Source organism: Macaca fascicularis, chromosome 3 (assembly GCF_037993035.2).
Source record: "Macaca fascicularis isolate 582-1 chromosome 3, T2T-MFA8v1.1".
NCBI classification, from domain to species: Eukaryota; Metazoa; Chordata; class Mammalia; order Primates; family Cercopithecidae; genus Macaca; species Macaca fascicularis.
In genome coordinates this window covers 185,033,669-185,059,898 of record NC_088377.1, presented here as the reverse complement: position 1 = coordinate 185,059,898, position 26,230 = coordinate 185,033,669, and the positions used below count along the sequence as shown (strand labels likewise).

Genomic DNA, 26,230 nt, shown 5'->3' with positions numbered 1-26,230 from the left:
TCCTCCCACCTCAGCCTCCCAAGTAGCTAGGACCACAGGCACCACCACGCCCAGCTAATTTTTGTATTTTTGTAGAGATTAGGTTTTGCCATGTTGTCCAGGCTGGTCTCAAACTCCTAAGCTCAAGTGATCTGCCCTTCTTAGCCTCCCAAAGTGCTGGGATTACAGGCATGAGCCACCGTGCCTGGCCCTATTTATATATAATTTTGAAGACCATTTTAAGACTTCTGTAAACCGAAAATAAAATTCCAGGCACCCCAACATCTGAATAGACCCCTTCTCTTGGCCAAGGGCATTGCAAAGTTAACCTGAAAAACGCATTCAGGCCATGATGGAAAGGGGGAGTTGGACATGCCTCATTACATCCTCCTCCCTTTTGGAATTCATGCCCAACTGACCAGCATTAACATCAACACAGACCTTAAGACTGATAGACTCTCTGCCTGATAAGAAACATTTACAATCTATTCTCTCTGAAGCCTGCTACCAGGAGCCTTATCTGCATGATAAAACCTTGGTCTCCATGAGCCCATATTGTAACCTAGATATTTCTTTCTATTGATTCCAAACCTGTAGATAATAACTCAACCCATTGTCAATCAGAAAATTTTTGAATTTGCCTATGACCTGGAAGCACCCCCTTCCAGCTGTCCCACCTTTCTGGACTGAGCCAATGTACATCTTATATTGATTGATGTCTTATGCCTCCCTAACTGTATAAAACAAAGTTGTAGCCTGTCCACCTTGGGCATAGGTTCTCAGGATCTCCTGAGGGCTGTGTCATCGGCCATGGTCACTCATACTTGGCTTGGAATAAATCTCTGCAAATATTTTGCAGAGTTTACCTCTTTAGGTTGACAATTAAAAAGTGACAAATATATTCTGGTTGTTAGTTTTTCCATAAAAAGAGATACAGTGATTTGGGTTTTTCGCTTTTTTTTTTTTTTTTTTTTTTTTTTTTTTTTTTTTTTTTTTTTTTTTTTGTAGCTGGGGGGTTGGGGGTGGGGGAGATGGAAGATTATGGAGCACCAAAAATGGTTATGTGTTACATGAAGGGAACAAGATGTTAGAATATCTGTTTGAATGGAATGGAATATTCAGGATAAAGTGCAGCAGGTCATGAAGATAATGCAAGAAGACATAGGTATTTTGTGCCTTCCACATTAGTATAGGGCCTGAGAGAAATGCAAAGCTGGAGAACTGGGCTCAATCCTCAACAGAGCTTCAGGTCAGAGAGAAGAGCCACGTAAGAGACTGACATGGTGGGTGGCAGCGAGGGAGGAGTGATAAGAGTTAAACAGAATTAACCTATCTCTAGGTCCTAAACGGGATTGAACTGTGAAAGCTCTACTCCAGCTTCACTGCAGATATTGGAAATAAGACATCATTTGTATACTTACCTCTGTGGGTGCATGCTATCCTCATGCCAAAATGTTACATAGAATTATCTGACAAAGGAAAGAACCTGTGTAGCTGTATGTTTTGCTCAGGTGTGTAGGCAAAAGTATGCAACTGAAGCTGAATTCTGTCTCTCTCTGTGTATTTGTCCCTGTTTATTTGGGAACAGGTGCATTTTACTTTTAAATTGCATGTAGTAAAGTCTTATTTTCTAAATTAAAGAGATATGCCTGTCCATGTGTTAGGCTATCAATAAATAAATTGGTTGGGGGAAGGAAGGTGGAAGAAAGAAAAGTGGAAAGAAAGGAAGGAGATCAGGAAGATAAGGAATGAGGGAAGGAATGAGGGAGGAAAGAAATGAAGACCTCCCTGTATGTGTTTGTGCTTCTGTGCACTATCACACGGATTTGCTACAAGGAATGACATCTGAGGTTATGGAGGAAGTGAAATCTATGGGGGACTCTGAGGCTTTGGGCTGTGGCAGGAAAGCAGGAAGGCTTCATTGGTGCCAGATCTCTTTGGAGGTTTGTGGTGGGGAGGAATGTGACTGTTCTTCCTCCGCAAGTGAGGGTAACAAACGTGACCATGATGATGGCATAGCAACTCTGTTGCTTGCCAGTCAGCTCACGGTCCCTTGTAAGGCAGATTACCCCTAAAGAGATGCCAAATTGCCTTTCGCTGGGCACATCAATACAGTAAACGCCAGAGAGCCCTGTGCCACCTTCATTTACTGCCTGCATTGGGACCACTTGCTTTATCTCCCTCCAGTGGCGAGTCCTCCCTACTCTGTTTGTATGTTTGATGCCATCAGCCTTATGTTCCGTGGTTGTATTTTTTGAAGGGAGAGAGTGGTTCTCTACACTGTGTGATTCTCAGGAGGGATTGTGGTTGCTTTCATTTAGGGAGTGCCCTTTGTGCTGGGCTGTGGCTTGCAAATGTGTGCATTATAAGGTGCCTGGAACTTGGATGAGCGTAGAGAATATTAAATGTAAAAGATTCTAGTTATATAGTGGGCCTCGATCAATATTTATGGAATTCAAAATGTTTAAATACTTATTCTTAACTATTTGTTTTTCTTTGTTGTCATTATTATTATTATTTGATACGGAGTCTTGCTCTGTTTCTCAGGCTGGAGTGTAGTGGTGCCATCTTGGCTCACTGCAACCTCCGCCTCCTGGGTTCAAGTGATTCTCCTGTCTCAGCCTCCCGAGTAGCTGGGACTACAGGCATCTACCACCACACCTGGCTAATTTTTGTAATTTTAGTAGAGATGGGGTTTCACCATATTGGCCAGGCTGGTCTCAAACTCCTGACCTCATGATCCACCTGCCTCAGCCTCCAAAAGTGCTGGGATTGCAGGCATGAGCCACCGCACCTGGCCTCTTTGTTTTTAATTCTATTTTCATTTGTTCTCTAACCGAGATCCCAAGTCTATAATGATCAAGAGGGTTGTTTTATTTTTGTCAAGTGGAAACCCCCATGTTTCTGAAAAGCAGAGTGGTGGTGCTGGTGGTGGTGGTGGTGGTAGCATAATCTGGAAGACCCCTAAAGAAGGCAGTGCTACCTGCCATATTTGACTTGGGGGTCAGAGTGAGAGTCTAAGTTGGAGAGTTGGGAAGCTAGAAAAATGAAGGACTAAAGTAAGATATATGCCTTATTTCTCCTTTTCCTTTTCCACCTATCTTGAGAAAGAGAAAGGTTTTTAGTTCAACAGAAAGTGGGAGATGCTGGGGCAGAGATAGGAATGCTCCCCAAACATGGCAGGGACCTCCTTGTATTTCTCGTTCTCCTTGCAGTTAGGTTGAGCTAAAGGAGATGCTACTACTGAAATTTGAAATCTTAGGGATAAAGACATGTGGGAATGCACTGCCTACCCTTCCGTCTTGGCAATGACACGGACTCATTCCCCCTAGTTTCCAGAGCTGTGTCCTTTTCATTCCTCTTTCCAAATCCACCTCCACTTGAGCTTTCAATCTGTGCCTGGGCTTTGGTTTGAATGAGCCACTGATTTATTTGCAGCCACCGGGGATCTGGAGCGCAGATGCAAATGGCAGTTTTCCCTGGTAAGTGTTGGTGACAATTGAATCTTTCTCTGATTTGCATTCCCAAGGCCTGCAGGTTTTCAGAAAATCACATCTTATAGGCAGTTCAGTGGGGGGTTTATTTTCAATGTCAGCTACAAATGCCAGCCCATAATAATTCTTAGAATGAAAGACCTCTCATTTGCAAGGGAGAGGGTAGTTAGAGCCAGAACCATTCATTTAGCAAAAATTTGGGCCCCAAAATATATATACAGGAGAAGGGATTGTTGGTGGGTAGAGAGGCCTGGAGATAAAGAGCAAGAGATGGGATAAATACAAGTTTGGAAGCCATTTGCTTGTGGGGGGAGCTGAGCACTGAGAATGGAGGAGACCCCTCAGGGAGAGCTTGTAGGGAGAGAGAGAAAGGGGCATCCTGGCCCCATCCTGGGCATTTCTCTTTGAAATTCAGCCTTGTTATAATTCATTCCTAGTTCTGATATCAGCAGTGAGGGTTCATCTAATCTACTCTCATCACTTCTTGGGCCTCTCAGCTCTCACTGGTCCTGGCTTTTGCCTGGAGATGATTTTACTCAAAATTCTAGTCCAGGATTTAGAATTGGTCTAAGTGCAGATGTGCATCAGGAATCTATTTCAAAATCCCAGATGAGCTCATACATAAAGTAAGGATTAATTTTTTATTTTGTGAACCAATTTTGTAAAGAAAAAAAACCAACAATGCACATTAGGAAAGTAATTCATTTAATTTCCATGACCCTCCCCCCTCCTATGCAATCCACCTCATAGGTAAAAGCATATTCTGGGCAAACTGACTCATTTCATGTTGCATTTATCCCATTCAAGATTGTCCCTCCTGCTTTGAGCATGGATTCCAGGTAAAGGTGGAAGATGATTTGGGCTGGCCTCCAGGAAGTCACCACCTGCAACCTATTTTCTTCTCATCACGACACCTACGTTCAGTGTCACCTTTTCTTCTCCCTTGAGCTGCCTCTTCTCTTGCTCACCCCCATGTTCCAATGCTGGCAGCTCCATCTTTGTGCTCGGCCATGCTTGTTGTACAGCAGCATTCCTCATTAGAATCCCATTACCCGATGGTCAGAGCAGGGTCTCCATGGTGATACAGGTACAAGTGTAGCCAGTATTCTGCCACCGCATCTTACCTACTTGGCAGGCAAACTAGAGTTGGCCTAATTTCTGCTTTTATTATTTATGTGTTTGTTCTTATGCTTTTACGAAAAACCTGAAATAATGGTGAAGGACAGCAAGTATTTGTCTAAAGTGCATGCTAAGAAGTCTCACATAGATGTGTTTCTTTATTTTAAAAAAACTTAAAATTTATTTTAAGTATCCTGACCACTTAACATATTGATGAAGACCTCTTACCAGGTCAACAATCAGCTGTTACCAACTTAAGCTTTCTGAACATTTTCTATGAAACAAATATTTGCCAGTAAGAAAAGGAAATTGGGAGCTGCCACTGCTTAATTAATTTGAAGCTTTGATAAGCTTTGCCAGAGAGTCACATAATAGAATTAGCAAGTTTCTTAACAGGTGAGAAAGCACATGAGCATAAACAAAAATAGGGTAAGACTATCATCAATGGGGTTTATGCATCAGCTTAAAAAGCCAGTTTGGGGGACTTCTATGACTCCAAATTAAAATTTGTGCAATATAAGATTGTCCAGGATAAAATATTTTGGGCACCAAATATTATGCTTCTGAAATAGATCCAGAGGTTCTTGTGTGATTAAAAAAAAAGTGTGTATAAGATTTTTATTTGATTTTTTGAATAATGTGTTCACTACTTCCCTTTCTTCTGAGACTCCATAGAGAAAAAAACTATCATAATACTAAAGAGAGGGGAATGAGGACAGCCAAGAGTAGACTAGAGATTTCATCCTATTTCTTGGTTGAGGACAATCAGACAAAGCATATTGTAGATGAAGTGGAGTAAAGGATGCTCAGAATATGATGTGATGGGCCTCTGGAAATATGGTGGCTGATCAGGCTGCTAGAAGCCTGGAGGGCCTTGGCTATCAGATTCCTAGCTTTGGATAGCAGGAGTGAGACATGGTGCAAAAACCAGAGGCATCATTAAAATTCTGTCTGACGTATAGCTGCATCATTGATGCCTTCCAATGCCTTCCTTGCCACTACATACAGAACCATCAGAAACCTTCATATTGACAATTCTTTTGTAGAAAAATTAAATACATTTCCAAGGAAGAACTAGGGCTTCTAGTGTAGATGTTTGCACATAGATTAAATCCTTTTTTTATTATGGCATTTTGAATTTCCAGGCTAATGTCAGATTCCACATCCACATACCTAAAAGAGGAGCCAGCCTGTCAAGGTGGCCCAGTTACAAAAGAGAGCTTCCAATCAGCCTTTCCATTCAGGAGACCGTTCTACTAGAGAATGATACCTACTTACCCAAAACAGCCTTTCCTTTTCCTTCATGAATTACTAATGAAGGATGATCAGAAATAGGAACAAAATCCACAGCCTGAAAGAGAAAGACCACGATGAACACTAAGAGTAAATTACCCCTGAAGAAATAAAGATCAAAGAACACAAAAAAATTTAAACTTGTGTCCTTAGAGGAGGCACAGAAGATACTGCATCCATAATATAAGAAAAGGATGCTATTAAAAATAAGCAATTTAGAAATGAGAAGGTGAAAATGTAAATTAGTAAGTCATTGTGGAAAACAGTATGGAAATTCCTCAAAAATTAAAAATAGAACTAGCCATGTGATCCAGCAACCCCACTACTGAGTATATATCCAAAGGAAATCACTGAGAGGTATCTGCACCCTCAATGTTTATTGCAGCACTGTTTACAAGAGTCAAGATATGGGATCAACCTACGTGTCCACCAATGGATGAATAGAGAAAGAAAATGTGTTTTCTATATACACAATGGAATACTGTTTATACATAAAAAATAATTGGAATACGTCCTGCATAATGGCTCACACCTGTAATCCCAGCACTTTGGGCAGCCAAGGCAGGCAGATCACCTGAGGTCAGAAATTTGAGACCAGCCTGGCCAACATGGTAAAACCCTGTCTCTACTAAAAATACAAAACTTAGCCCAGAGTAGTGGTGCATGCCTGTAATCCCAGCTACTTGGGAGGCTGAGGTCGGAGAATTGCTTGAACCCGGGAGGCAGAGGTTGCAGTGAGCCAAGATCGCGCCACTGCACTCCAGCCTGGGCAACAGAGTGAGACACCATCTCAAAAAGAAAAAAAAAATTGGAATACTATGATTTGTGGCAACATGGATAAACCGAGAGAACATTATTTTAAGTGAAATAAGCCAGGCACAAAAAGACAAATACTGCATGATCTTACCAGTATGTGGAGTCTTAAAAAGTTGATCTCATAGAAGTAGAGAGTAGGATAGTGGTTACTAGAGGCTGGGGAAGATAGTGAGATTAGGGGGCAAATGGGGAGAGATTGGTCAATGACAACAGAGTTACAGTTAGGAGGAATTAGTTCTGGTGTTCTATTGCACAGTAGGGTGACTATGTTAGTTAACAATGTTGTGTATTTCAAAACAGTTAGAAAGGCCAGGCACAGTGGCTCAAGCCTGTAATCCCAGCACTTTGGGAGGCCAAGGAGGGTGAATCACCTAGGGTCAGTTCAAGACCAGTCTGACCAACATGGTGAAACCCCACCTCTACTAAAAAAACACAAAAATTAGCCAGGCGTGGTGATGCATGCCTGTAATCCCAGCTACCTGGGAGGCTGAGGCAGGAGAATCACTTGAACCCGGGAGGCGGAGGTTGCAGTGAACCAAGATTGCACCATTGCACTACAGCCTGTGCAATAGACAAACAAACAAACAAAACAAACATCAAAACAGGAAAATTTTGAATGTTCTCACTGTAAAGAAATGATAATTGTATGAGGAGATAGATATGTTAAATATCCTGATTTGATGATTACACAATTTATACATGTATTAAAATATCACATTGTACCCCATAAATAAGTAATTGTTAAATGCCAATTAAAAACAAAGTAAAAAAGACACAAAAGGCTTTCAGATATTAAAAGTATGATTTAAAATTACATCCAGGTAATATATGATTATAGTAAAAACAAGGTGAAGTCAAGGTAATTTCTCAGAATTCAGAGTAAAACTCAATCATTAAAAAGATAAAGGAAAAGATGAGAGACACAGTTGTTTAACCCAGGAGGTCTAAGATGTGACTGAAAGAAGTTTTAGGTAGTTAAGTTAGAGACAATGGAGGGGAAAACGTTATATTTTTTAAATAGAGGGAAAAATTTCAGTGCTGACAAAAAACATGTTATTTTAATTGGTAAGCCCAGGGTTGGTCTTACGTAATTTTCATCAAGTGGAACATTCACTACAAATTTACTAAGACATGTTCATTCTCCCCTCTTTCTCCTGGGGAAAAAAAAAAAAAACACATCAATTTTGTTTAGTGTAGAAGGGTGCACAGTGAAAAATCATTTCTCCTACAGAGTTCCTTGCAGGGGTGTCCATGTGACCCAGCTCTGCCCGGGATGTATATGCGATGCCTTGGCTGGGTGCAGTGGCTCATGTCAGCATTTGAAAGGCCGAGGTGGGTGGATCACTTGAGCACAGGAGTTTAAGACCAGCCTGGGTAACATGGCAAAACCCTGTCTCTACTAAAAATACAAAAATTAGCTGGGCATGGTGGCATGTCCCTGTAGTCCCAACTACTTAGGAGACTGAGGCAGGAGAATTGCTTGAGCCAGGAGGTGGAGGCAACAGTGAGCCAAGACCGTGCCACTGCACTCCAACTTGGGTGGCAGAGGGTGACCTTGTGTGGAAAAAAAATGTGATGCCTCATTGTGGAGAAGCCGACAATGAACAAGAGAGTAAGTGACAAGAGAGTAAGTGACAAGAGAGTAAGTGACAAGAGAGTAAGTGACAAGAACAAGTGACAAGAACAAGTAAGTGACAATGAACAAGAGAGTAAGTGACAAGAAAAGAGTGGTAGGACAGGAAGCTGGAAGGATCCTAGGTCCTTCATGACTGCATGGAGTATTTTGTCCAGCCTCTAGACTTCATGTTACATTAAAAATATTAGGCTAGACTTCTGTTATATGCAGTTGTACAATACTAGTGAATCACCAAAAATAAAGAGAAGACCCTAAAAATTTCTAGAGAAAAACAATGTGAAAATGTACAAATGAAAAAGACACACTGCTTTCAGACTACCAATTAGTAACAAGATGATATGGTTTGGCTCTGTGTCCCCACCCAAATCTTATCTTGAATTGTAGTTCATATAATCCCCATGTGTCATGGCAGGGACCTGGTGCGAAATGATTAGATCATGGGGGTGGTTTCCTTCATGCTGTTCTTGTGATAGTGAGTGAGTCACATGAGCTCTGATGGTTTTGTAAGAATCTAGCATTTTCCCTGCTTGTACTCATTCTCTGTCCTGCTGGCCTATGAAGGGGTGCCTTCCACCACGATTGTAAGTTTCCAGAGGTCTCTCCAGCCATGCGGAACTGTGAGTTGACTAAACTTCTTTTCTTTATAAATTACTCAGTCTCAGGTATTTCTTCATGACATGAGAATGGACTAATCACAAGGAATCTTATAAGGTAATGAAATTTATTTTAAGTTCTTAAGGGAGATTATTTTAGACCTAAATTATATACTCAACAAAACTACCAATCAAGAATGAGAGCAAAATAAAAAAGTTATAAACATTCAAGGAGTGAGAGAGTTTATGTTCTCAGGTCACTTTTCTGAGGGAATTACTTGAGGATGTGTTCCAGTAAAAAATTGAGAAAATAAACGAAGGGTAAGATATGAGATCTAGAAAATAGTTAATGGATATAATTCAGACATTCAGTGAAGAAATTTCCAGTGTGAGTCAGAGTTAGGGCACAATTATTGAGACTGAAATAAGAGGATAAAGGGCTTTGAAAACGATGTTCCTGGAGCAAAAAAAGTAGATTACATCTACTTGGTAGTAGTGTGATTATAAATCTGAGTTACTTTGAGGAGGCAGTAAAACATATGTGTGTATTTTCTGGAGGAGGGATCCAAACAACATAAAATAAAGCAATTGAGTAGAATTATTACAAACCCAACCTCTTGAATGCTACTGAGTCAGTATTGGATAATAAGAAAATAAAATACATTCGATTTTAAAAATTGGAGGTGTGACTGACATACTAAAAGGTGTATATATTTATGTATATATCTTGATGAGTTTGAAGACAAGTATATACCTATGTAAACCATCACCATAAACAATGCCATAAGCATAACCATCACTTCTAAAAGTTTTTTCCCTCCTTTTTTGTGATAAGGATATTTAACATAAGACCTACCCGTTTGACACGTTTGAAAGCAGTATACAATACAGGATTGTTAACTACATGCACTGTGCTATACAGCAGATCTCTAGGACTTACTCATCTTGTCTAACTGAAACTTTGTACTTTTTGACACAAATCCTCTCAATTCTTCCTTCCTTCAGTCCTTGGTAACCACTACTCTGCTCTCTGCTTCCATGGGTTTGACTGTTTTAGATTTCTAATATAAGTGGGATCATGTAGTATTTGTTCTTCTATGTCTGGCTTATATCACTTAGCATAATATCCTCAAGATTCATCTATTTTGTTGCCTGTGATAGGATTTCCTTCATTATAAGGCTGAATAATATTCCACTGAGTGTGAGTGTATGTGTGTGGTATGCATATATACATACATATATATGTATTATATACACACACACATACAAATACTGCATTTTCTTTATCCATTTATCCCTAAGTGGACACTTAGGTTGTTTTCATATATTGGCTATTATGGATAATCCTGCAATGAACATGAGAGTGCAGATACTTCGTAGAGATAGTGATTTCATTTCTTTTGGATATATATCAAGAAGTGGGATTGCTGGATCATACGGTAGTTCTATTTTTAATTTTTTGAGGATCTTTTTCCATAGTGTCCATACCAATTTACATTTCCACCAACTATACTTTTTTTCCATATAGTGCCTGTAGCAACTTGCATTCCCACCAACAGTCTACAAGAGTTTCATTTTCTCCACATCCTACCAACATTTGCTACTTTTTCTTTTTTGGTAACAGCTATTCTTACGTGATATATCATTGCTATTTACATTTTCCTGATGATTAGTGATGTTGAGCGCCTTTTCATATGCCTTTTGGCTATTTGGATTTTTTTTTTAAGAAATGTATATTCAAATATTTTGCCCATTTTTGAAAGAGGCTATTATTTTGCTATTGAATTGTAGAACTTCCTTATGTTTTGGATATTAGTCTTTTATCAAATATACCTTTTGCAGAATTTTCACCTGTTCAGTAGGTTGCCTTTTTACTTTGCCGATTGTTTTCTTTTCTGTGCAGTTTTTAATTTGATATAATGTCATTTGTCTATTTTTCTTTTGTTGCCTGTGCTTTTGGTGTCATATCCAAAAAATCATTGTCAAGGCTAATGTCAAGGAGGTTTGCCCCCCTTTTTTTTTGAGTTTTATTGTTTCAGGTCTTACATTTAGATCTTTAACCGATTTTAAGTTGTTTTTTTTGTATGGTGTATGATAAAGGTCCAATTTTATTACTGTATGTGGGTATCTAATTTTCTGACACCATTTATTGAAGGAGGTACTATCCTTTCCTGATTGTATATTCTTGCCCTTCTTGTCAAAAATTAGTTTACTGTAAATGTGTGTGTTCATTTCTGGAAACTTTATTCTGTTCCACTGGTTGATATGTATGTTTTTATGCTACTGCCATATTGTTTTAATTTCTATAACTTTTCAATGTATTTTGAAATCAGGAAGTGTGATTTCTTCTGTTTGTTTGTTTTTTTTTTCTTCTTGCTCAAGATTGCTTTGGCTACTGGGGCATCTTACGGTTCCACATAAATTTTAGATTTTTTTCTATTTCTATAAGAATGCCATTGCAATTTTGATGGGATTGCATTGAATCTGTAGATCACTTTGGATATTATGGACATTTTGACAATATTAATTATTCCAGTGCATGAACATGAAGAAATGTCTTTTCGTTTATTTGTGATTTTTCAATTTCTTTCATCAATGTTTCAAAGAATAAATCGAAAGGAAAATTTATAAAACTATTTCAAGACAAATTAAAATGGAAAGACAGCATACTAAAACTTATGGGATGCAGTAAAAGCAGCAAGAGAGAATTTTGCAGTGATAAACATCTACATTTCAAAAAAGATCTCAAATTAAAAACTTAAATTTACCCTTCAAGGAACTAGAAAAAGAAGAACAAACTAAGCCCTAAACTAAGTCTTTACTAAAGTTAACAAAAGGAGAGAAATAATAAGATTAGAGAAGGAATAAATGAAATAGAAAATATTTTAAAACAACTTAATCAATCAAATTAACAGTTTGTTTTTTGAAAAGATAAACCTGACAAGATAAACAAAATCCTTTAAAAACTCTTCTAAAAAATAGAAGAGGAAACAGTACTAAACTAATTTTATGAGGTCAGCTTTATCCTGATATTAAAACCAGACAAAGACACCATACGAAAAGAAAACTACAGGCCAATATCCCTGATGAACATACATGCAAAAATCCAGAACAAAATACTACAAAATGAACTCAGGAGCACATTGAAAACACCACGATCAACTGGGATTTATTGCTGGGATGCAAGGATAGCTCAACTTACACAAATCAACATTACATTACGCAAATTACATTAACAGAATATAGAATAAAAATTATGTCATTATCATAGTCAATGCAGAAAAACATTTAACAAAATTCAACACCCTTTCATGATGAAAACTTTCAACAAATTATGTATAAAAAGAATGTGCCCCAACATAATAAATGCCATATATCACATGACAAGCTCATAGCTCAAAGCTGACAGCTTTCCTCTGTCAAGATCAAGACAAGGTTGCCCACTCTTGCCTCCGCTATTCAACATAGTATTAGAAGTCCTTCCCAGAGCAATTATTCAAGAGAAAGAAATAAAGGGCATCCAATTTGGAAAGGATGAAATAAAACTATCTGTGTGCAGATGGTATAATCCTATATGTAGAAAAGTCTAAAGACTACAAAAATCTGTTAGAATGAATAAGCAAATTCAGTACAGTTGCAGGATACAAAGCCAATATACAAAATCAGTACTGTTTATTTGCACCAAAAATGACCTATCTGATAATGAAATTTTAAAAAATGATAAAAATTATAACATCGAAAATAATGAAATACTTAGGAATAAACTTATAAAAGAAGTTGAAGGAATTGTACACAGAAAACTATAAAACACATTTGACTTCTATTGTGGAAATATTCTCCTTTGATTTGGGTCTATGGATTGTGTCATTGACCTTAATGGGAAGTGGTTTTCTGTCTTGAGTTGAGCAGTATTTAGCCACAATATTAGAAATGCTATTTATTGGTTTTCTATATTTAAATCAAGTTATAAATAAAGCATAGAAGACTGAACTATAGTTATAGAAAAGCATATGACAATGCAGAAGGAACATATTGCTTTCAGAAGTTATAAGGTGGAAAAGGGAAGGTGTTGAAGGAAGGATGGAGAGCTAACGTACTCTTTTTATAAAGTGCATTTTATGGGCATTGAGTATAAATACTTGAATAAGAAATGGAAACTTAAAATTATCACTTAACAATTTAAAGGCAATGAAAACAAGAGCCGAAAATAGTAATACAACTCAAAATTTTAGAAGAGGACAAGGATGAATAGTTTGAGAGTAATGTAAACGACATTTAAATTCTCACTTAAAAAAAAAATCTAGAAATGGGTTCTCACTATGTTGCCCAGGCTGGTATCAAACTCCTGGCCTCAAGGAATCCTCCTGCCTCGGCCTCCCAAAATGTTGAGATTACAGGCGTGAGCCACAGCACCCAGTCAGAAAAAGAAATTCCCACTTTTTATAGCGATATGTCAATGAATATTATTTACAAATGGATAAAAAATATACACACATGTATATGTGTATGTATGTGGAGTTGTGAGAGTAACCACCATAAAAACTAAAGCCAGAAATTGATAGAAATGCTGCTTTTGGAAATGTTAATTGGGGTGAGACAGGAGACTGCTGCTTTTCACAAAACACCTTTTTTAGTGTTTAATTTTTTCCCCCAGAAACCAGTATTACTTTGATGATAATAATTTTGAAAGTTTCATCATTTTGAAACAACCAATTTTGCTTCTGTATTTTTTTGGGGGAGAAGATTTAAAAATGAGTAATATTATTATGTTTTTGTAAGTCTTCCCAATCTATTTTTTAAAAAAGGCCATACATGAGAATTTGAGTTATGACGAGTTTAACTTTCTACTAATCAGGCTAGTTCACAAGAAAATAAAACCTCTCAACATTACCAGAAAGTAGTAGCAAACAATTGTGACATGTGACATGTTTTCACCAAATTACCTGTTACTAAGATGGTTGGGAGCTGCTTGCTAAGGAATCTTGTCATTTCCCGTAAATATTTTCTCCCAGGTGGTTTTCGATGGCTTTAATGCTCTACTTCCAGCTGTCCATGGCAATGTTTTGACAGTTGTTGACTTAATGTTTTCAATGCCGGAGAATGATGAGATAGGAAAAAGCATTTACAAAGTACACTTACCCCTTTCCTCTGCATCCAGTATATTATTCAAAATCCATTTGTTAAGGTACAAGGAAGCATGCCATCATTTTGCATACCAAATACTTCATTTTTTTAAACAACAACAAAATCCTCACTAGGGATCAAATGAAAGGTAATAATGTTGTTTGTCTAACACACCTGGAACAGACATGTTTCTTCCTAGAAGGCTGTAAAAGGGTGTCAACAAAATGTCATATTACTTGTTGTTAGCTTTTAAGGATGGTGGATCTGAGGAACAATGGCTAACACAGATAAGTCATTGGTCCAGGGGAACCCCCAACAGGTGTCCATGTTTACAGACTGTCTTAGAGATTAGTCTACAAATGGGGGCAGTTCCATTCACCTTTTTCCTTTTAGGAATGTCTACCTTCTGGGGCCCTTTCCACTCCAGGTCAGAAGCCTGATGCCCAGAACCTACCCAGAATAGATTAAAATGATCTGTAGCATCCGTTTCTTGACTTGAGAGTTTCAGGATTGTTCTTGCCTTTTGCTCTTTTGCCTTTATTTATCTCCTCTTAGAAGTCCGTAGACACCAAAGTTCAGACAATGAGACTCTTAAGAAGATTCACTACAATTTCCTGAAGAGAAAAAAGAAATAGTGCCTCTATTTCAGAAGAGTTCCACCTAATACTTTGCAGAGGGGAATGGAGGGTAAAATACGTTTTGTTTAGAAAATTTTTCGTAGGTCAAGTTCTGGAGACTGGTGATTCAACATTAGTTGTTACCCCTATACAGCTGCTTTCAATAACAGGTATGGCCACCTTGTATCGGCCGTTTGCTATACATATATTATTTTAATTATTGTTCAGGACTCTCCTGTGAGATTAGCATTATTATCTTCCTCATTTAATAGATGAGAGAATTAAGATCTGCATAGGTTAGTTTTTTTGCTCAAGAATAAACAGAGTAGATGGCAGAGACTTAGAACTTTAACTTGAATTTAACTAGTCTTATCATTCCTTGCTTGTAGACACTTTCCACTCTGTGGTTATTTGGTTGTTGTTGGTGCTACTTTTGTTGTTAATTCAGTTTTCTCTAAGATTCAACCTAATTTTCTTCTCAAAGCACTTTCTTAATTACTGTTTCCTCAGCATTTTCTTTTCAGTTTGTCTTTAGTCTTTTTACAGGTACCTCTATCTGGCCTTTTCAACCCAACTGTAGGTTGTTACTCTTGGTCTAATGCCAAGTAGAAGAAATTCTTTCTGCTAAATGGCCAGTGATATGGGAGATTTTATGTTATCACACGTATAATAGAAATGAAAGAGGTAGCTTGCTAGGGTTTATCATTCCAATGCTGATGGTGAATTAGCAACATTTTGTTTATTATATAGAAATCTGTTTACTGGGGCTCAAGAGAGCATTTCTTAAATTTATTGGGACACAGAAATATGTCCTCCCTTAATTCAAGTTAGCACACATTGAGAGTACTGCTGGCTGCCTGAGAATCACTAATTCTTGACCAGATATGAAAAAAATGTTTCTGGCTGAAACAAAACAAAGTTCTGGAAACACAGAGGATGGCAGTGGATGTTGTTAGCATTATAATAAGCATGACTAAATTCTCAAGATTTAGTAGCACTGATATGGTTTGGCTGTGTCTCCACCCAAATCTCATCTGGAATTGTAGCTCCCACAATTCCCATGTGTCGTGGGAGGGACCCAGTGGGAGGTAATTGAATCATGGGGATAGGTTTTTCCCGTGCTGTTCTTGTGATAGTGAATAAGTCTTACAAGATCTGATCGTTTTATAAAAGGGATATCCCCTGCACAAGCTCTCTCTTGCCTGCCACCATGTAAAATGTCCGTTGCTCTTCCACCATGATTGTGAGGCCTCACAGCCATATGGAACTGTGAGTCAATTAAACCTCTTTCCTTTACAAATTACCCAGTCTTGGGTATGTCTTTGTCAGCAGTGTGAGAACAGACTAATACAAGCACACACCACAAAACAGCTCATATTTTCTATTTATTCATTTCTTGAATAGATTATATGGTAATACCACTGAAAATTCAGAAGATACAAAATGTATAAAGTCTTCTTCCTGCTTCTTGTCTCCCAGTCACATAATTTACAACTGTGGAAGAAAATAACATATAAATATTTCTGGGCCAGGTGCGGTGGTTCACGCCTGTAATCCCAGCACTTTGGGAGGCTGAGGTGGGCAGATCACGAGGTCAGGAGTTTGAGACCAGCTTGGCCAACATGGTGAAACCCCATCTCTACTAAAAATATAAAAATTAGCCAGCCATAGTGGTGGGCGCCTATAGTCCCAGCTACTCAGGAGGCTGAGGCAGGAGAATTGCTGGAACCCAGGAGGCGGAGGTTACAGTGAGCTGAGATCATGCCACTGCACTCCAGCCTGGGCAACAGACCAAGACTCTGTCTTAGAAAAAAAAAAAATTCCCATTCTCTACCTCTATTTTAAGAAAACAATATTATTAATTTCTTATTGTATTCTTCCAGAGAAAATTAATGTATATGCAAGCACACATGTATTTAATTATTTTTAACAATATTAATGCAAGTGATAGTATACTAAATGCATTGCTTTTTTTTTTTTTTTTTTTTAACACTTTTTTTGTGCCTAATAGCACATTTGGAAGCCATTCCAAACAAATAAGTACATTTGGTTCCCTTCTCTTTCTTTCTTTTTCTTGTGCCTCTTTTAATATTTTCTTTCTATAGCTTCTTACATTGAACCTTTGTATTGATATTAATTTGTATTGATGATATCCTTTGATTTTCCTATTTTTTCTATTATAAACAATGCTGTAACATGTGACCTGTACATATGTTATTTTCTGTGTGTTCAAGTATACGTATTCTTGTTTCACTCATGTAAAATTCTTGAGTGAAAGTTACGTACCATCATAATTTTCATAGATACTACTAAACTGTACTTAAGGCAGTAGCAATTAACACTTCCATCATTTATGAGCTCACCTGGTCCCTATGATCATCAGCACAGTGTGTTATCAAACTTTCTGATCTTTGTTAATCTGATAGGTGAAAAAGTACATCTCAGAGTAGTTCTTATTTCTGTTTCTCTTGTAGTAAGTCAGGCTGAGCATCCTTTAAATTTTTAAAACACATTTCTGAAAGCAACTTAATAAATTAGAAAAATCTTCTAAATGTTATATAAAAACAAAAGGTTACAAAAATTTTATGTTTAGTATGAACCTAGTTTTGTTAAACTACACACATATGCGCACACACACACACACGCTTTAAAAGTTGTCTCTGGGTTGAAGGATAATGGATGATTATTAATTTTTATTTTTAAATATCTTTTCACATTTTATAAGCTTTCAATTTCTTAAGAGCCACCTTTATTTCATTTTCTGTAACTATCAGTTCATATCCTTTGCCAATTTTTAAATTCAGTAATTGTTCTTATTGATTTGTATGAGCTCTTAATATATTCAGAAAATTAATCTTTATTTGGAATGTGAGTGGCAAATATTATTTCCCAGTTTCTTGTCTTTGACTTTGCTTAGGTAGTTTTTGCCATGTAGTATCTTTTTACTTTACGTAACCAGATTAAATAAATCATTTTATTTTTGTTTTTCAGTTATCATGGTTAGAAGGGTCTTCTCAACTCTAAAATTATCTTTGAAGTCTCCAAAATTTCTTCTAATATTTAATAGTTCCTTTTTTAAAAAACATAAATTATTTGATTTATTTGGCCTAGTATAAGATGTGAGAGAGACATCCAAAATTTTTTCCACTTGGCTAGCTAGTTGTTCTAACATAATTTATTGAATAATCCATTATTTCTTTACTAATTTGCAATGCCACTTTTATCATATACTACATTCTCATTTTTCTGGATGTCTACTCTGTTTTATTGAGTATTGATTCCCACTGTCACACTACTTTGTGTTTGTTAGCTTTGTAACATGTGTGTTATTTCATGGGGTTAGTCCTCCCTCATTACTTTTTCATTTTCAGAATGTTTTGGCCATTCTTGCTTCATTTTTTTCCAGATTATGTTTATTACTGTCTAAAAAATTTTTGGCATTTGTTTCAAATTACACTAAATGTAGATACATTTAGGGAAATGTTATATCTAATGACACTGACACTTTCCACTCAATAGCATGGTAGCCTTTCTCCTGTTCAAGTCTTCTGTGCGTATATCTGAAGCATTTAAAAGTAGTCTTCATATAGATTGTGATATGGACAGGATGCAGCAAAATACTAGGTAGAAAAGGATGGGGTCCTTCTTGAAGCCCCACCCTCAAGCCGGGACCTGAAGCCCAAAGTGAGAACATACATTTCTGTTTTCCCGCTGAAATGTTGTCTTTTCCAAATTACCCTGGCCCGCTCCACCCCCACCCCCGCCATCCTGTGCCCATAAAACCCCCAGGCTCCACTAGCAGCAGAGCGTCAGAGGAGAGAAGAAAAGCAGCAACTTGACACTGGCAAGAAGCAGCTTGACTTAAGAAGGTCAGCTTGATGGCAGGACCTTGGAGAGGAGTTTGGCCAGAGATTGCCTAACTCCAGGGGAAGACCACCTTCCCGCTCCATCCACTTCCAAGCCCGTCATCCCACTGAGAGCAAATTTTATCAGCAATAAAATCCCCTGCATTTACCATGCTCAATTTTTTCCTGCGACCTGATGCTTCGTGGATGCCCAACAAGAGCTCGAGATACAGAGGGCTATCACACTGAGCTGTTAAACACTAAAGCCGTACATGGATGGCAGAGCTAAAGAGCACTGTAACACATGCCCTCTGGGGCTCCAGGGGTCATGGGTACCCCCCGAGATGCTGCCGCAGGGCCGCAAGGAGTTCTGCTCCTGTCAGCATCCAGAAGAACTCCTCCCAGTCCCTGCTCCCACTCAGCTGCATGGGGTTGAGAGCTGCAGGCTGAATAAACAAGCCACTCCCTTTGCGAGGCCTATGAAGGGGTCAGGGAAAATTTCCTGTTTCAGTCGTGCTCATTTTTTGTTAACTTTATTGCTCTAGTATCTTATCTTTTGTGGCTGTTTATTTTTTTCCTTCCATGCTTCATGCTTTTATTATTTATAATAATATTTTAATTCCTTCTCTTGAGTTTTTTATTTATACAACCATCTGCAGATAATGATACTTACACCAGGAAACTTCCACTTTTTAAAAATTCTTTAAATTAATTTCACTTCTTCTAGTTGTACTGAATACTATGTAGGGATAACATCAGTTAATAGGGTGAGGGTAAACATATTCATCTTTTTACCTGAATTTAATGGAAAAATAATGTTTTCTCATTAAGAACAATGCTAGCTGTTAAATTAGCCGGACATGGTGGTGCATGTCTGTAATCCCAGCTACTTGGGAGGCTGAGGCAGGAGAATTGCTTGAACCTGGGAGGTGGAGGTTTGCAGTGAGCCAATATTGTGCCATTGCACTCCAGCCAGGACAATAGAGTGAGGCTCCGTCTCGAAAAAAAAAAAAAAAAATGCTAGCTATTAAGAGATAGATATATTTTATCATGTTAGGAAATAACTTATTTTTATTTTAAGATTTTAAAAAATAATTAGGAATGGTTGTTGAATTTTATTTTTCAGCACTTATGAAAATTATTATATGATTCTTCTCTTTGATATTATTTATATGGTTAATTATATTGATATGTTTTCTAATATTAAACCATTTTACTTTTATGGAATAAACCTGTATTCTGGATTTAAATTTAATACTACATTTTATTTAGTATTTTTGTATAAACAATGATAAGTGAGGTTTATTTGTAGTTTTCTGGGAGACAATTTTTGTTAGGTTTTGATATCTAAATTATATTTATTTCACAAAACAAATTTGGAAGCTTCCTTTAACTTTCATGCTGTGAAACAATTTACATAGACTTCATGTTATCTGCTTTTAAGAAGTTGATAGAATTCCCTTGTGAACACCTGGTGCCAGTATTATTTGAGGAGTGGCTCTTCGCCACTTTCTGTAGCTCAACTGTGATGATTATTCTGCTGAGATTTTCTTGAAGTCAATTTTAGTAAATTATATTTTTCTAGGAACATCTATCTTATCTACGTTTTCAAACTCTAGCATAGACTTAAACAAAATAGTTTCTTAAAAGTACTGCAATTTCTCTGATTTGTAGTTATTTTTCTTTCATGTCTTATTTTATGTATTTATGCCTTTTTTCTTTCTTGATTATATAAGCTAATGATGCCAATTTTACTGACTGTTTTCAATGAACCAGTTTTTGTATCCATTTTAACATTTTTATATTTTATTTATCAAATCAATCTTTAATACGTTCTGATTTCCTTAGATTTATTTTGTAATTATCCTAAATGCTTGGTTTATATTTATAATTTTTTATTTTTATAATTTTGTTTTATTTTTAGTTAACATGCAATAATTGTACATATTTATAGGACCCAGTGATATTTGGGTACATGTGTACCATGTGGGATGATCAAATAAGAGTAATCTGCATATCTATCACTTCAAACATTTCTTGTGTTGGAAACATTCAAAATCCTCTCTTCTAGCAATTTGAAAATACACAATAAATTATTGTTAACTATAAGTTAACCTACAGTGCTGTGGAACTCTAGAACTTATTTCCCCTATCTAGATTTATATATATGTATTTTTTTCCCCTGAGATGGAGTTTTGCTCTTTTGCCTAGGCTGGAGTGCAGTGTTGTGATCTCGGCTCGGCTCACTGCAACCTCTGCCTTCTAGTTTCAAGGGATTCTCCTGCCTCAGCCTCCTGAGTAGCTGGAATTACAGGCGTCCACCACCACGCTCGGCTAATTTTTGTATTTTTAGTAGAGACAGGGTTTCACCATGTTGGCCAGGCTGGTCTCGAACCCCTGACCTCATGACCTACCCCCCTCGGCCTCCCAAAGTGCTGGGATTACAGGTGTGAGCCATGGCGCCTGGCCTAGAGTTATATTTTTAACAATTACCTCTTTATATCTTATTTACTCATCTGGGCCCTTCCTGACTGGGCTGATCCACCACCACTATGATGTGCTATTCATTCGAGGTTTTATTACCTGTGCTTTCCCACTAGAGTGGAAGATCTGTGATGACAAGAGCCCTGTTCATTGTATACGTAGCACCTGGAATAGAATATGCCATATAGTTGGTGTTCAGCCAATACTTGTTCAACTAATAATTGAATGATCCTCTACTTATACACGTCACAGGACAGAAACAAGGGCTTACTGATGAGTTACATGAAGTGAGTAAGACAGAAGACACATCCATGATTGTTCCTAACATTCTGGCTCACCAGTGGAAATAATGTGGCACTATTTAATGAGTTTGTATGTTCTACTTTTGAGCTACCTCTCACATAGATGATTCAATATAGTTTTTATATTCTAAGAGATATTTAAAAATGAATTTTTAAAATTTGGCAATCGACTTTTTAGTACTGACATTCAAGGATCATCAGATATTTAAGGAAAGACTCAATCATGAGAGAAAACAAACTAAATCACATAGAAAAATGAAACCTGGAGGAAGAAAAAACATAGAGGGAGTAGAACATAGTTGAAACATGTCTAATGATTTTTTTTTTCATTGACTGGAACCTTTTATATTGAAATATTGGGTATATAGGCAGAAATTGGTGGATTAGTATATTTACTAATGGGAAAAAGAGGATTGTCCTAATGTTGCCTGTCAAAGATTTTAAGGGCTGAAATGGGTCAGAGAGAAGAGAGATTGAAGGTTTGGAGACTGAGGAAAAGATGTGAGATAGTCATTGTGGGGACTTTAATGAATGACTTTTCTAGGGAAATATGGAATGGAAATGCTCAATGAAGTTACTCATTTGAGGCTGAGGAGCATGAATTTGTAGGAACATGAGCTCATCCAGTTATGAAATACTCTCAAGTAACACTCAGCTGCTTAGAAGCAAACACAGAATGTTAAATAGTCATTTAAATGTGGGGTTATTTCACATTTAGAAGGGTCAGGAAATTAGAGTATTGTATGATTTATTTATATAAAAGCTATATTAGGGAAATTTTCAAACATACTCTGAAACAGAATAGTAGAAAGAACTCCACGTGCCTGAAGCCTTGTTTTAAAAAAAAATAGCATAAGAATAACCCAAACCACCCCATTCTCCACTCCTTTGCCCTCTGTTGGATTAATTCAAAGCAAATCACAGATACAGCTCATTTCAGCTGTGAATACTGAAGCTGTTTTTGAAGGGTGAGTATAATGATTGACCAGTAATCCAAACTGAATACGAAAGGAAGAGAGGAGAGGCCTGATAGAGGGATAGAGAATATAGAAGTGTCAATGAATTGAAAGCCTGTGATGTTTCTATGGCAGCCCTTGAGCAAATAAAATGGAAAAATAAGAGGTAGTGATAGGAGAGTGATTTACTTAATGCTTAATTTGTGATTTGTTTGGATTTTTAATAAAGATCGATAGTGAGAGAGTCAATCAACAAAACAATGTGCACAATCCTTTCTCTCAAATCTTTTTTACTTAGCGATTCACTTTCTAATAGAAATCAATATAAATCTTTCAAAATTTTGAAATTAGTGAATACATGTTCTAAGTAGTTCAAACAATGCATCAAGGCATAAAATAAATTGTAAATATTTCATTTACTTCCCAGATACCTAGTGACACCACTCAGAAGACCTCTGTGAATTATTTTTGGTATATTTGTCCAGAAACTTTGTATGTACATATATATGCATACAAATATATAAGTATTATGAAAAAAAGAAATACAGATGGAATCATAAAATATCTCCTTGCTTTTTGCACGATGTATTGGAAATCTTTTCATATCAGGAAACATGCGTCTATCTCATTTAAAAGAGGTTAACATAATATTCATTTCAGACATTCAATTCCCCTCATTCATGAATAGTGCAGCTGTGAAGAGGCTCTTGCACATGTTTTTGCTTATTTATACAAAACCATGCTTAGAAAAAATTCTTAGTAATTTTTAGAATGAAAGGTGTTTTATGCATTATTAATTTTGATAAATAGTTCCACATTATTTTGGTTATATCTTTGAAAGATGGAGACAAAATGCATTTCAAACTTCTGCTCAGAAACCTTCCCAAGTAATCTAAATGTGTTTAAAAGGCATGTGGAGGGAGAAACAGAGTTTTCAGGAACTCAAGTTTCAGAACATTCTTTTATTTTGGTGGTTATACAACCCTGCTGCACAGCAGAATCACCTGGAGAGCTTAGAAAATTGTGTAAGTTCTAACACTAGAAATTCTGACTTAATAGATCTGAGATTGGGTTTGAACATTGGTATTTTCAAAAATCAACCCTAGAGATTCTAATGTGTAGCCCAGTGCGTAGAATCACTGCTTTAAAGAGAGCAAGGGGAGGTAGAGGGCTCAGGTAAAGAATATGACAGCACCACTAAGATTGTACCCATGAAGCAAAAGAGAAATGATCAATCTCCTATATAAAAAGCCACATCAGGGGGAAAGGGTTAGATGAGGGTTGGAGAAGAAAAGAAGAGAGAAAAGAGAGGTCTAGGTGAGGGAATGGCAGAGCCGGTTAGGTCAGGTCCTGTGGTCTTCTTGGGTGCCAGTCACAGAGTCCACTGTTTTGGGTAAAGATGAAGTCGGTGCTGAAGCTGCTTCCAGGCTCTTCTCAACCCAGGGTTATCCTTAATCAGTAGAATTGAGTGGCTGGCAGGGTAGGCAGCCATGATGATCTGGCACAAAGTATTCCACAGACTGTTGATGTCAAACATGTTGGACAGGTAGATAAACAGAGCAACTGCATTGAAAATGTAGAGAATGAGAAAGTAGCTGGTAGCTTTGATGGCCCCAATGTGAGCCTCCATGCTAGGGTCCTTGGACCCTGTGGCATTGCTTCCCATGTGTAGGGTGTGTCTCTTGAGAGAGAGGATCAGCAGAATGGCTGCCAGGATGAACATGATCAGAGGAATCACAATCCCTAGGTTAAAGAAAAAAGCCAAACTGACCACACTGATCTCAGAGAAGTATGTTTTCTCAGTGGAGTTGGAAGAGTGGATAGGGAAAGAATTGTCACAATACCCAGTGCAGATGTTGATGCAGAACATGCTGTGACTGAAGGAAATAAACACAGACAGCCATAGAAGCCAGGGTATCAATCCAGAAATTCTCCACCTCAGCTTGAGGAAAAGGGGGTAGGAGAAATTGGCAATCTTCACAAAGTAGAAGAAACTGAGCCAGGCAGCAAACCACAGGCTACAAAAATTTAAGAATATAAAACTTATTTTGAATGCATAATATACAGCGTCTTCAGAATAAAAACTTAGGGAGGTTGAGCTGATGGTAATTTCTAACATCATGAGGCTCTGGAGAGCTATTCTGGATACACTCAGGAAAACCAGGATCCTGCCACTTGTGGAAACTGACTTATTTTGAACCCATTCAGCTGCATGTATAGCCGTGATGAACCCATTTGCAATGATACCAGTGAGGTATTCAGCAAGTAAAACTGCTAAAGTTAAGGTGATGAGAAATGGCGACAATTCACTTTCTGCAGGATCGCAGAGTTTAATCATCCTGAGCTGTTGCTTCTCTTTGGTGTTTGGAGGAAAACATCTCCCTAGCATTTGATGGGCAGATTCTTGATAACTCCCAGTATTCGTGTCACAGGAGGAAGCAGTTGATGCATCATTTCCAAATTCACTCTATTTGTTTATTTCAGAATTCTTAGCTCTACATCTAGAGATGCAAATGTTGGAAGGATTTGGTTTCTAGTCCTCTCCCTATTTTTGAATATGTTGGTAGTAGTTCAATAATGAGGCCCAGGGAAGCACTTGAGTAGACTCTCTTGAAAAGCAGCTAACATGGTACTGAGGTCCGTGTTCTTTGGTAGCTTCAGTTAATTTGAACACTGGTTGACTGATCATCATTTAACTTACTTTCACTTGTGACTGCAGAAAATGACTGAAAATAACTGCTACACACACACACTTCTTATTTTGTGCTAGGAAAAGTTCAAATTATTTATTTATAATGACTACATTTAAACCTCACAATAACCTTATGAGCATGTGCTTCTACTACCTCCATTTTGCAGATGAAGAAACTAAGGCATACAGAGGTTAAATAATGTGGCCAACATTACACAACTAGAGTGTGAAAGAACCGGGATTCACACCCAAGTCACCTGGTCCCAGAGTTCCTTCTCTTATCCACCACGTTATGCTGTCTAGACCTGTGGATTCTTTTGTGTGCCCAAGACTAAATGCAGGGTTGATTCCACTGTGACATTTTTTTCCTGGTAGCCTTTTATGTCCCTACCCCTCTAAAGAAAAATCAATAAAGCAAGAAGACACTGATTTTCAAGAGATAGGACTCTCTTTTCAAAGTAAATTACTTGAGAGGTAATAAATTTAATTATACATAAAAGATCGTACACACACAGACACACACACACATTCACCTTTCATTTTAAGCAAAACTAGGAAAATAAGAGTTGAAGGTAAAACTCCCTAGTTCTTAGTAAAGTAAGCGTAGGGTGCTGAGAGTAAAAGCAATGCCCCAATTCATCCAATTTTGGAATATTAAAACCAAAAGAAAGGAAAAAAGAATCACTTTTATCTTAAGGAAGTTTTTCTGATTTTAAAATGTAAGCATAGGACACATAATGATAAAATGAACTTTTCATTTCAGAGTAAATTAATTTTTATGAATGTATATAACTTTAAAATAATGATGAAGTAATTTTCATAAAGAGAAGGTTGGTGGGTGAGAAGTCTCAGAAAATCTTTATAACATTTGATTTTTACTTAAAGCTTTTTAAAAACAAGGCAAGAACTCATAAACATTTTCTGGCTTGATTAATGATTTTAGATGAGTTGTTATGAATTTTACATCTCATTTGAAAATCTCTATTCCTGAACAAATATTGCCCTTGAATACAGTGTAATAGACAACTGCTCCTCCCTGCTTGTTTCTGCTCATTTGCACGAGTAGGCCTGGAGTATCTCAGGACCTCCAGTTTGGTTTTAAGGAGGATTTTTCTTGCCACTGGCTTTCCCCTACTTTTGCTGATCCAGGCTTTCAAGAGTGGGAGGAGAAACAGGACATGGTCCCTTCAGAGGCTGTTGCGTCTTTCCTCATTTGATTTGCTTATCCATGTATCCCACTCCGAGCTCCTAGCCCATGCCGGACACCCAGGAGGCAGTAC

At 37.4% G+C, this 26,230-nt stretch overlaps 1 protein-coding gene across 1 annotated transcript; it reads right to left on the bottom strand.

Annotated features, from left to right (window-relative positions):
* Positions 1 to 23,451: 23,451 nt before the first annotated feature.
* On the bottom strand, positions 23,452 to 25,622 carry TAS2R39 (taste 2 receptor member 39). The gene has a single exon (XM_005551034.5). The coding sequence runs from the start codon at positions 24,645 to 24,647 to the stop codon at positions 23,631 to 23,633; it is 1,017 nt and encodes a 338-aa protein (XP_005551091.1). The 5' UTR covers positions 24,648 to 25,622; the 3' UTR covers positions 23,452 to 23,630.
* Positions 25,623 to 26,230: the final 608 nt, after the last annotated feature.

Coding starts and splice junctions, on each gene's coding strand:
- TAS2R39 (XM_005551034.5), bottom strand. CDS start 24,647: ATGCTAGGGAGATGTTTTCCTCCAAACACCAAAGAGAAGCAACAGCTC.